A 12,274-nucleotide genomic window follows, 5' to 3' on the forward strand; every position below is an offset into this window, starting at 1 on the left:
TTGTACCTATAATTAATATTAATAGATGTTTTTTTATCTAATATTGCGCTTTTAAATTTTAATTTGCAAAGTACCTTTTCCTTTTGCATCCATTTAAGACAAATTATTTGTCCATGTTATTATTTGATAATGTTCAGTGAGATATTCAAAAAATCGTGACATATCAAAGTTGTCAATCAGCGAAATGTATATTTTATATATATATATATATATATATATCTGGAGACACGATAGTGTCTCGGCGCTAAGCCAAGTGCAGCGACACTGCCGTATATATACATACGTGATATTATGATATATCGACGACGACATAAATATTTTTGATGCGGAAACGAAGTCGTCCGCGCGTGTGGCGTCTTAATAATTTGGCAGAAACGTATGATTCGCGTGACCATGTATACACGGAACTGTCGTGTAACGGGAGAGTGACGGCCAACCGACCGTTGGCGCACAGTGGAGGGTTTCTTCATATAGAGGTGAGCGCAACTCGCGAAACGATTCAGTCCTCTCGAAACCACGCGGCAAAAGACAATTCTTGGGATAAGCAATAATAACTGCGGGTTCATCTTCCTTTGTGCCGATCATATTCGCGAATTTTTACGAATTTTTAACGAGTGGCATTTTCGATATACGGAAATACAACGAAAACGGACTTTGTGCAATATCTGTGTGCAACGTTGCAGCTGTGAGTTCTTCTTCGGGGTAAGTAGAACAAAAAATTAAAAGAATCAACAATCTCTTCTTTAGTTCTTCCATCCTCTGATGGCTGTTTTTCATAAAATTGTTGTAAATGAAAACTTTCTTGACTTTTGTACGATCGATAAGCATATCGTACTAATGCGTTACCAATTAAAACAAAAACGTACTTTGAAACATTATTTAATTCGATCGCCTGTTTTGTTTCTTTCGTTGTGAGTTGGCATTAGTGCCAATAACTTGTGATATTTCAATTTTGCAAATAGCGATGCGTCTATTATCACATTTATGTAAATAAATATGTAAAAATGTATATAATATACAGGGTGATTCGTTTTAATTAACAGGCATTTCGAAAAAAAATGCAATTTTATCAAAAAACATTTCAAATAAAAGTTGTATGGTATAGAGGGGAATATTATCTCATTGTACATCCCTCTCTATATCATATAATTTTTATTTGGAATGTTTTTTGGTCAAATTACATATTTTCAAGATATTTGCCTGTTAACATTAAAATGAATCACTCTGTAGATCATGCAAAAAAGTGTAAATTAAAGTGATATGACGTCGATATGTAAATTGATAGTTATCGAAAGTTCTGAACTCAATCCATTATCGAAAGATCTTTGAAAGCGCATCGAATTTAACTTAATTAATTAAAAGCTAAATTAGCTAAAAGCTGTCAATCCTTTTATGATAGATACAATATTCCTTTAGAATTGATAACATTTATAATAAAAAAAGTATGTAAATTATAGGCACCACAAAAATGCATTTTTTTTGACATCGGAAATTATACATATATAAATTGAAAACATCAAAAGATTGTGCGAAATTTGAATGTAATAAAATGAGATTAAAAAAAGCATTAAACAAGATTAATTAATAGATTTTTTTTCATTTTTGTTGCTTAATATTCGTAATAATTTGTCAGGTTTATATATTCGCGCGTGTGAGTTGTATGAGTTAAAATACTTATTGTCAGTACAGTAATATATTTCACGCAAAGACGCGATAAGCCATAATCGATCGACGGTTAATCATAGTTTACATGCGTGCTGAATAACGGATACGAATATGAGTACGATTGTGTTTTGCAATCGTGAGACAAGCGATTTAATCAATTATGGGTAAAGCGTCGTATTTCGACTAATACCTTGGCGAATTTAATTAATTATTCATATCTTGCGTTTTTGTTATTAGCACGGTGACATACCTCGGTTATTTAATCTCAAAATATAATTCCGACAAATCGTATCAGGTTCAGATAACGATATTTGCACTATTATCGATTGCCTGCATATGCAAGGTGATACAGGTAACAGATATTCTAATGCTGAGAAGTCAGTCAATGAAAAGTCGACCTTTTTATTTTATCAAATTATAAGAAACAAGAGCTAAAGTTAACGAATGGATTTCGCGAATATTAGCAAAATTAACGAAGATTCCACTAGGATTTAATTGGATTTTAAATTTTCTAGAATTTTATCATAGTTTGCTACAGTTACACTAGAATTTATCAGATCAGGCAAAAGTTAATTTTAAAGCGCATAGTATAACAGTAGCTTGTTGATAAAAAGATAACCAAAGAAATGCATATATTTACAAAATTATTTGCATCTGTCATTTTTATCGTTTTCTGATCGCAGTTTCTTCAAATAAGAGTACAACGGACTCAAGAGATTTTTACAATTTATTATCATATTGTAGATAAGATAATATCGTGGCGTCAATATTTTGCGTTGGCTCCAAAATTATAACATTATTATGCTCTATTTTTAGTAATCGTCTAATTGCACCATGGAGCAAAATGGTATCTCGATAATATCGCCACAGGATGTCATGGAAAACTCTGTTGGAAAGTCCAAAAGTATCGGCATCACATTCAGGTCCAATGGTGCAATACAGTTGGCAAAGGAGAAGCTGAAGGCACCCTGTGAGTATGAATGAACGGCGATCATAACGGAACATGTTAGACACTCAAAGAAATTGAAAGTATAAAAGTCCCGTTTCTGAGAAACTAAAAATAATGACGAATACAATAAGAATTAATTGCCGATTGTTTTGGAAAAATTTTTGTGACACAAAATTCGGGAATTTTATTTTATTTCATGCATGATCTGTAAAATTAGAAGTTTGATTTCATGAATTTTATATAGATTTTTTTGCAAAGGGGCTTGTCAGATATTCTTCTAAAAACGATATACAAGATGCTCATTATATACTTTCAATCTATAATAACGATAAAGAATAATAAAAGCGATTTATAAATCGTCAGCTGATTTCGATATTTTTAAATATTTCTGAAAAAAAAAAATTAAAATCGTATCTTGCTGTCTCACATTTTTACATTATCCAAATGTCTACGTTTTCCTATTTTTGAACCAAAATCGAGTCACAAATCTTGTTGTCTTACACATTTTTACATTATTCATACCTCTCCTCTTTTTGAGTCAAAGTCGAGTGACGAATCTTTTGCGGATTTTGCATAGGGTAAAAAATCACAAATCTTTTTCCGTATAAAATTCCATCGAAGCTAGTTGTGAGTTCGATTTTATTTTGAATAGCGAGATATTATCGCAGAAATCTATGTTAAAAAAACGGCGCAACATGCTGAAGAATATTAACGCGATCAAATGAATAATAGCGCGTACACGCTTTCAGTCAGCCAGTGACAAATTTTCGTTCTCGTAAAACGTTGGAACGAATTTCATTATAATTCATAGAGCCTCTCGCTCTATATATATTCATAGAGCCATTAGAAGGTAGAACTTACCTTGCAGCTATTCTTGCACGAGAGTACATATATTAATCTAAAGAGATTCTGAACTTTTAATTAGATATCATCTGATTTCGTGGCGATTAATCGCTCGTCTGTCCTCTCAATATTTATCATGCTCCTTACATTATACTTATCGCGCGTAAAGTAATCGAATTTCATTAGATCAAACATTCAGTTGTAAGATATTTCCATTTATCAATGATACGCGTACTATACGAATGCGTATTCAAGATTTTTCAGAGAAGGGAGTAACGATTCCTTTATCACATAAATAGCGTTTTTGTATGTTAATAAATTGCTGTTTTGGATATTTTATAGCTTATAATCTCCTTCTCATTCTTTATTTTGAATGGGAAAAATATTAAGTTTGAAAAAAAATCATCGTTTATTTTTTTCTGAAGAAAGTAGGCAAAGTACGATTATTAAATATGAAATGTATATAATGCTTTAATACTGCTATTGTTATTATATACAAGATATTCATGATTATTTTCTTAAGAAAAGAAATTAAAAAAAAAGTTCAGAGAAGAGCGCAGAAAAGTCTCCTGTATAAGAAAATTGCTAATTATTATAAATGTGACATTCTGTCAAAGTTCTAATTAACGAAGTTGTAGAAATTACTTATATGGTCGTAACGGAGAGAAAAAAATATTTTATTAGGTAAAAAAAGATTATTGAAAGTTAGAAGCAAAGTTATATTTTTGTGATTAATCTTTTATATATTGTTAAAATATCGATTCTAACAAATCCTGCATATCCTCAAATATGTCCAAAGAGGAATAAAATTTTTTTAAATCTCAATTTTTCTTATTGACATATAATTCACGATTCTCCGTGAAAGACTTGCAACTTCGCGAATCTTATTGAATCTGGGAATAGAAACGCACAGAAGAGATTTCGCGAAAAAGTCTAACGCGAAGGAATGATGCGCGCGTTGCATAGAAGGGATTGATCGTATAATAAGATGGAAAGGCTTCGCGCACGATCGTTCGTTCCCGCTTTCGAGATTGACCTTAAACTCGCGAATCGGCTGCCTTCGCGAGGCAGCCGACCTCCTATTCCTCGAAATACTTCTCGCCGCGCCGAGCTCTTTCTCGGTGAAAGAAAGAAGAAAGCGTTTGCATTATACGCATGTTAAGCGCTCTAGGAGCACCATCCCTCGGCCTGAAAATTGGGTCGGAAATCGGATTTGACTTCGAGGGAATTTCTCTCTTTCGTGCTGCATTTCCGTTGCGCATTTCATCGTATCGAAGACACCCATGATACGAGGTGGATGTCTCGGTGATCCGGAAAATTAGGTTTTCGCGTGTAAGTAATGTTGTCGGAAGACAGTACCGAAGAAGTTGCACCGTGCATTATTATGCAGGCGACGTTCTTGGATCGAAGAAAAAAAATTTTCTCATTTCCAGTAGTAATGAATGTTTCAAACCCGCGATTTTACAGTGCAATGTTTTAGAAGCGATTTGATCGATGTAAAAGTAGGTTTAACTCGTTCACAGCATCCACGGTATCTATTTATAATATGTTTCTCTTACTATCACGTTCATTAAAATAGTGATATATATAACAAAGTTTTCTTTCTTGTTTGACTTTTTCTAATATAAAATGCAAGAGTTTTTAATACTTTCGACATTGTGTGCACAGCGAGAATTTCTGATCGACGCACTTGGCGCATTTGATCTAGAAAGCGGGTTGCGTTCTTCTTCTAACGAGCGTATTTCGGTCGTTTCTCTAGGAAAAAGAAAGTGCATAATGCAATCGCGCATTAGGAAATGTGGCTGCTCGGACGATTTTACGAGACACATCGTACGCAGGCTAATGAAATTAGACGATAATTATATATGGAGCAAGGCGCATATGGATAACGCCAGATAACGCTTCTTTTCAGTCTTTCCTCTATTCTGCGAGCGCAGAAAATGGCATACTCAAGACTCTAATTTTAGACGATTTGATCTCTTTTTTATCGTCTAGCTCGTTACACATTTCATAGTGTATCTATATCTAGATGTTAATTAACTAGCATTATTTCCATTGAACATCGTGTGTTCTTCACAATAGCTTCATAAAAATCTCGGATCTAACGAAAAAAAGAAGATGCCGGCGAGAAGAATTGATTATTCCCGCATAGCTTTTTGTGAATTCTATCTTCCTGAGAAAATCTAGGGAAACGATACCGTACGCGGAATACTAAATTATCCATGTGTACTTTCACCCGCACGATCACAATGTAAACCTGATTTATAATCGCGAAAATACGTGCGGTGGATCTTTAGGAATTAATTTAAATTTAATAGCAAGCTGTGTGTTGTAAGGAACAAATATTTGTGGATGCGGGTCACGCACTATCTCAAAATCCCTATCTCTTGCCGTAGAATTCCGCGGTAAATAGTTAGCAACTTGTTTAAGACTCTTGTTCATTCACCACTACTATCTCAGATTGTGACGTCAGAAGCGAGGAGACACACAACAAAAATTCTTGCAAATTACATTTGAATAGAAATGTTTTTTTAATAAAACAACATTTGTACTTAATAGAATAGACTTATGTATAAAATATAACTGAAAACTATCTTTATATTTCAGGCAGAAATTAAATCATGTTTATTTTTATATATTATTAATTTGATAGTTTGTCGCAGCTATGCAGAATATAGCTTATTTCATTTGGTTATACATAATTCATTTCCAGATATGGTTATTCATTAACGAAACAAAAAAAAAAAGAGATTTTGGTATATTTTACGAGTCGGTTCTATTGATTGCAAAGTGTTGTTTTATTGAAATATATTTCCATATTAATATATTTTGCAAGAAAATTTTTATTGTATATTTTCTTCTCTGACGTCATTATAAGCAGATATAGTAACGAGTAAACAGAAGCTTGAACCACGTTGATGAAAATAGTTCTCGAAATGCGAACAGCTCATAAATATCTCCATTCACATAGACTGGAAATAAAAACACCAACAATGATCAAAACATATCGTAATAAATATTCTGGCTTTTCTTTTAAACTAAGATGTCCGTTTAAGATAAAAGACTGCATTGTCTTTTAAAGGCTTTTTAATTCAAATTTGACTTTCTTTTTAAATTAAGATGTCCATTTAAGATAAAAAGTAAGACAGCGGAGTATTATGGAATCTTACGGAGTACAACTGTAAAATGTACTTTAAATTTCTTTCAGCAAAATTTGCATTATTTCTAAAATAAGAATTTAAAAAAGACACAGGCAAATTTAACAGGAAAGACAGAATAATGGAACAGTTTCTTTGTCTTGTACCCGGCATAGAAAGTAGTTCGAGCGGCGAATTATGCACGATGATGACGCGAGTGTGTGTGTCCATGAAGGTAGAACAATTTCCGGAATGAAGGATAGTATCATATACCTATATATCCGATCTGACGAAAGAAAATTTTGAAACTTTTCATCGGTTAAGAGCCGCTTGCATTACGCCGTCGGCAATATTGTTAATGATTCACCGTTCGCAATTGAGAGAGAAACCTCCGTCATTACAGTCTTATATCATCCATTATTGGGTTACGGTACACTATATTATAGTTCCTGTAATAAAACTGTCAATTTGAAAATGTGAGCCGCGCTCGCCTCGCGGAAGTCTCATTTCGTTATTTTTATGAAAATATGTAGTATGATGGATTCAGTAGGCGTTCTAAAATGTGCCGTAGGTACGTATTTTCTACGCTGACTTTTCTCTAACATAAGTTACGTTACTACGAGATATTTGCAGTGCAAATACATCAACGTCGGCAGTAAATATTTCGCGCCGTGTCACCAGATTTAAAGGAGTTCAGTCCGTATAGCGACCGATGATAAATCGAATTATACTAATGCATGCAAAATAACTTTTGATCGAATCGCTTTTTGTAATTTCATGAGAGATACTATGAGATATATCTGTGGAAACATATAGCGATTATCTTTGTTTTTCCTCGATTTTATCATAGATAAGACTATAAATTGGAGATCAAAGTAATACGTTCTCTTTCACAATTATCATAATCACTTCGCTTCACATTTCAATTCGCGCTCGCTGGAATCTCGGGAATTCACAAATAATCTTATTCGACGCAGAAACTGCTTCAGATTCCCGAAAAGACATAATTATTGCCAGATTGGAATCCGTAGAATCGAACAAGAGGTGCTCTGAGAAAATTTAGTACATCGTGATATTCTCGGGTTTCAGGAAATCCAGAGTTTGACTCTTCCTCGCATTACAACGATTTATCGTGACAATTGCGTTGTAATTTAACCGATACTTCCTTTCTATCCGTTCTCACGATAGTTGCTCCACTTCCACTCCGATCGTGTGACGATGTAGCGAGTAGATAGCAAAATACTAGCAGTGGGAATGCAATCAATGCGAGACAATGTCCTTTGTACTGCAGTAACAAGATGTTATTATTCATCCATGCTTTCGTAAATGTTTTTGGGAGAAACTTTCTCTCTCTCTCTCTCTCTCTCTCTTGAAATAAACGTTATTAACTTGTATATAATAATATTTACAATAGATATAATATTTACAAAAAATATAATTAATGAGTGCTAAAGTAACTAAAAAATTAGCTGAGTTAACTATATAATTTAAACAAATGTTTACAATAAAATTGACATTAATCGATAAATAAAATTTAAAAAATAGACAAAAAGTTTTAATTTGGACATTTTTGTCCGAGAATTGTTAAATGGTCGAAACTTCATAGATATTTCTCTATAATTCATAAACATCATTATTCATTCAAATATTTCTCAAACGTTTTTCAATCGTATTTTAAATTTTAATAGAGAGCACTTCATAGAAAGCGATTACTTATTCTGTGGTATTTCGTGTCAGTGCTTCATTTTTTCAACACGATAGATTCTCGAAAAAATAAAATTTCAAAGGATCTGCGGGCACAGGTCGATAACAAGTGCGTACATAAAAATACTGTTGTTTTTTTTTCTTTATTAATTGACGCTTCGCTTGCAACAAATTGAAAGAACGTTGGCGTAACAAGTCTGGCGTGACACTCGAGAACCATCGGACTCCGGCCATTCACCGCGAACTTGACCCACTGTCACACTTGCAACACTGGTATACGTGATGCACGTGTCAGTGTTACTCCTGTGTGTATTCCGGGTACAGAAAAGGCTGTGTTTGTGTACTTTTCACTTCCCCTCGCGGCGCGGCGCCTCGTTTATTACAAGGTATTCTTGCAACTGTACACCGATGACGTAACGGCTGTCAAGATAAGATTCTTTTATTTCCTCACCGTTGCATTAAGGCTTAATAATTAAGCTATCTATATACGAAAAGAACGATTTTATTGAAATATCTAAAAATTCAGATAGATATTGATCTGAAAATAATTTTGTTGGATCATTAAAATAATTATGTAGGAAACTTAAGCCTGATAAGAAAAATTTAGATATTTTAATAACCAGTTTGAACATTCTATATAATTATTTTGATAATCTAAAAAAATTATTTTATTAAAATTATCAGATTTGTATCTAGTTAAATTTCTGAATACTTCACAGCAAAATCTTTCGTTTCGTATAGTGTATAAAATAACTTGACATAATTGTGATGCACAACTTGCGTAGGACAGACAAAAAGACAACTGGGAACCAGAGCACGAAATCTACGTCTATTAACAAAAAAAATGAATCTCTAACGATCGGTTGTCATCAACCATTGAATAGAAAATAACTATAAGTTCGAATAACATGATGTTAAATTTTGGCTAATAAAACATCCTAAAAAGATCAATTTCGGAGATAATTTATAAAAGAAAATACAACGATACGTATAGTGAACAGAATCCCGAAAACGTGGCCAAAACCTCAAAAATGAACTTTCAAGTTAGGGATTTTGAATACTTGGGTTGGTTACATTGCTAATTCGGTTATTGTATGGCCAAACGAGAGAGGCGAGAGAAGGGTCCGTCACTTCTACCTCACTCCAAAATTCAGTTTGTATGTAACCTTCGTGAGAGTAGCAACAGCTGCGAAAAAACCGTTAAGAAAGAGTCCTCATGCAAAAGTGTATAACTTTGTAATACTAAATCAATTTCAATTTTACAACATGGAGGCTACTCATAGAAGTAAGTAGAATATTATTATATATTATATAAATTGCACGCAACAATAGATATATAGCTATATAAAACATCGCAATATTTCATATGTAAATTTTAAAAACCTAAAGAAATAATTGTGATTTACACAGTAAAAGAGTTTGTGTATTTGTGTGGAAACGATCCACTCACGTTTGTGTTAACAGTTTGTGTTAAATTTTTTAACATATTCAAGTGTTAATTTAACATAATGTGATTATGTTATTTAAAGATTTTTTGTGAAATTGATATTCAACGTTTCTTACAATTAGTATCAAAATGATACAATTTATGAGTAAGTAAACAAGTAACATAAAAAAAATGTGTTTTAAAACGTAAAATCTAAGATAAATGAATAAAATACGTGTTAATTTAACATATCATAAATGTTAATATAATAATTTTCTGACAAAAAAGATTTCACGATTTATTTACAAATTGTGTCGATGTTATCATTCTTTGTATTTATTCTCTTACATAATATTTGTGTTATCTTCTAATATATTCATCTTATATAAAATTAACTCGAAAATTTGAGTGGACCGTTGAGTGGGACATGCGATTTATGTTAAATTCAACACATTTTTTTCAACTGTGTAGTAAGAGACTTAGGCACTATCTTTAGTTGATATTCATGTCTAGCAGAATCTACAAAAATTAGTTGCTACTTTAGTTGTTACGCTAATTTTTGTAGTATATTATGCAAATGCCTCTGCTAGTTTTCCTTATCTATGTCTGTTTTTCTCTTCCTGGTACAAAATTTTTCATGTATGAACATATATAAATATATATAAACATATAATACAATATATATATATATAAACATGTACAAACATGTGTAAACATATATAAACATTATATAATCTGTAATCTAATAAGAGCGTAGTCGGTATATCTCGTAGTTTTTTAAAAACTATATTCCAAAATTTTGCGCGAACCACATAGGGCATGTTTCTCCTTGATACTTTGCGAAAAAAAGCTTAATTGTCGTTAAATTTTTGTCTCAGCAAAACATATGATCGGCACGAGTGCCGCATACATGTCACGCTTCGAAGCTGTGTTCCTTTGGTGACTGGACACATTATTAATAGATCTGTTCTTTTTGGCTGAACTTTTGCATCAGTTCATCTTTCTTCCTTTTCTCTCCAGGAGGAAAGAAGAGGAAGAAAGATGAACTAGTGCAAAAATTCAGCCAAAAAGAACAGGCCTAATGTTATTGCATTCAGGCTGTAATAAAACAGATAATGTATTTTTAAATTTTGTTAATTAAATTTTTCTATACATTAGGTTCACCGCGCTTTTATTAGATAAACTGTAATTATATATGGAATATGTTCATACATGTCCATATATCCTTCTTATATAGAATGTCCTACAATTCGTGACCAAAATTTTAATAACATATTCCTGACTTAAAAATAAGACAAAAATCCTAATGCCAAAATGTCGAGGCTATAATAATTTTTAAATTAATAGCGGTTAAAGTTAACTAATCACAGAGCTGACATTTCGCACGCTTAGGAACGGTACATCACAAGCGGATGTTCGTACGCCTATGTTCATCCCATGTGAGATTGAAGTAATAATCGTATACAAGTGTTGGAATACTTCACTAATCATGTTTATATATAAACATAGAAAATAATTACATATGCAACGTATATAACATAAAACTATTACAGGATATTAAAAATAATAAATATGTATAACGAATTAATTTAAAAACTATTATACTCTCTACATATTTTAGTATTAGGATTTTTATCTTATTTTTAAGTCAGGAATGTTATTAAAATTTCGGTCACGAATTGGGACACTCCGTATATACGTATACATATATACATGTACATATTTATACACTGAGAAAAATATCTAGGCTTTTTCCGATCATAATGATCGGATTATCTTTTCAAAAAGTAATAAACGGCTGTTTTCGATTATTTTGATCAGACAAAAAACCCGATCACATTTAATCGGAAATAAATTCATCGGAATGTCCGATGAGAAATATCCGTTCATTACCTTTCAAACGGACTATTCGATCACATTGTCCGATCAAGTACCTGCACGCATACATATTTTTGATCAGATAACGTTAACTGATTAAATTATACACAGTTGAATAAATAAGCATTGACATTTAACATGTAAATTTTTATACAAGAAAAAGGTTTACTTACTTACATGTAAGAATGTGGATTACTTTTTCTTCAACTTTCATAGTTTCAAGTATTATTTTTATATCCTGACAAATTTCACACACTTCTTTTTGATACTGCAATGATATTGCAGTTTATGCAGCCAAGAATAAGAACGAATGCGTAATAAAAATCAAATAGAGACACGTAATAAAAATCAAATAGATATTCGCGTTAGAGACACGTGTTCGTTTGACCTCAACATAAAAGCCATCAGTTTAGAGAGCCTATGGAAACAGTCGCGTGATCAACTATTCTGTGATTGGCCAGCATCTTCCAATTGAGCGGATAAATAAAATACTCTCTTTTTATCCGTTCAAGTCTAATGTCCGATCAAGTTGTAGGTTTAGCCGATAAAATTTTAATCGATAGGCATATGACGGTTCATATTCCGTTCATATGTAATCGGAAATTTATACATTTCATCGAATAAATATTTTTGTCATTTCATCAGATAATCCTGAATCCGATCGAAGTTGAT

At 32.4% G+C, this 12,274-nt stretch overlaps 1 protein-coding gene across 1 annotated transcript in view; it reads left to right on the forward strand.

The window, feature by feature from the left end:
* Window positions 1–443: 443 nt before the first annotated feature.
* Window positions 444–12,274, forward strand: part of LOC108728954 (aquaporin AQPAe.a) — a 31,259-nt gene continuing 19,428 nt past the window's right edge. The window contains exons 1-2 of the mRNA XM_018457800.1: window positions 444–702; window positions 2,482–2,635. Of these exons, the coding sequence (XP_018313302.1) occupies window positions 2,500–2,635 (136 nt within the window). The 5' untranslated portion in view covers window positions 444–702; window positions 2,482–2,499. The remainder of the gene's footprint in view (window positions 703–2,481; window positions 2,636–12,274) is intronic.

The sequence above is a fragment of the Mycetomoellerius zeteki genome, unplaced genomic scaffold (assembly GCF_001594055.1).
Source record: "Mycetomoellerius zeteki isolate Tzet28-1 unplaced genomic scaffold, Tzet1.0 scaffold68, whole genome shotgun sequence".
In the NCBI taxonomy this organism is placed as follows: domain Eukaryota; kingdom Metazoa; phylum Arthropoda; class Insecta; order Hymenoptera; family Formicidae; genus Mycetomoellerius; species Mycetomoellerius zeteki.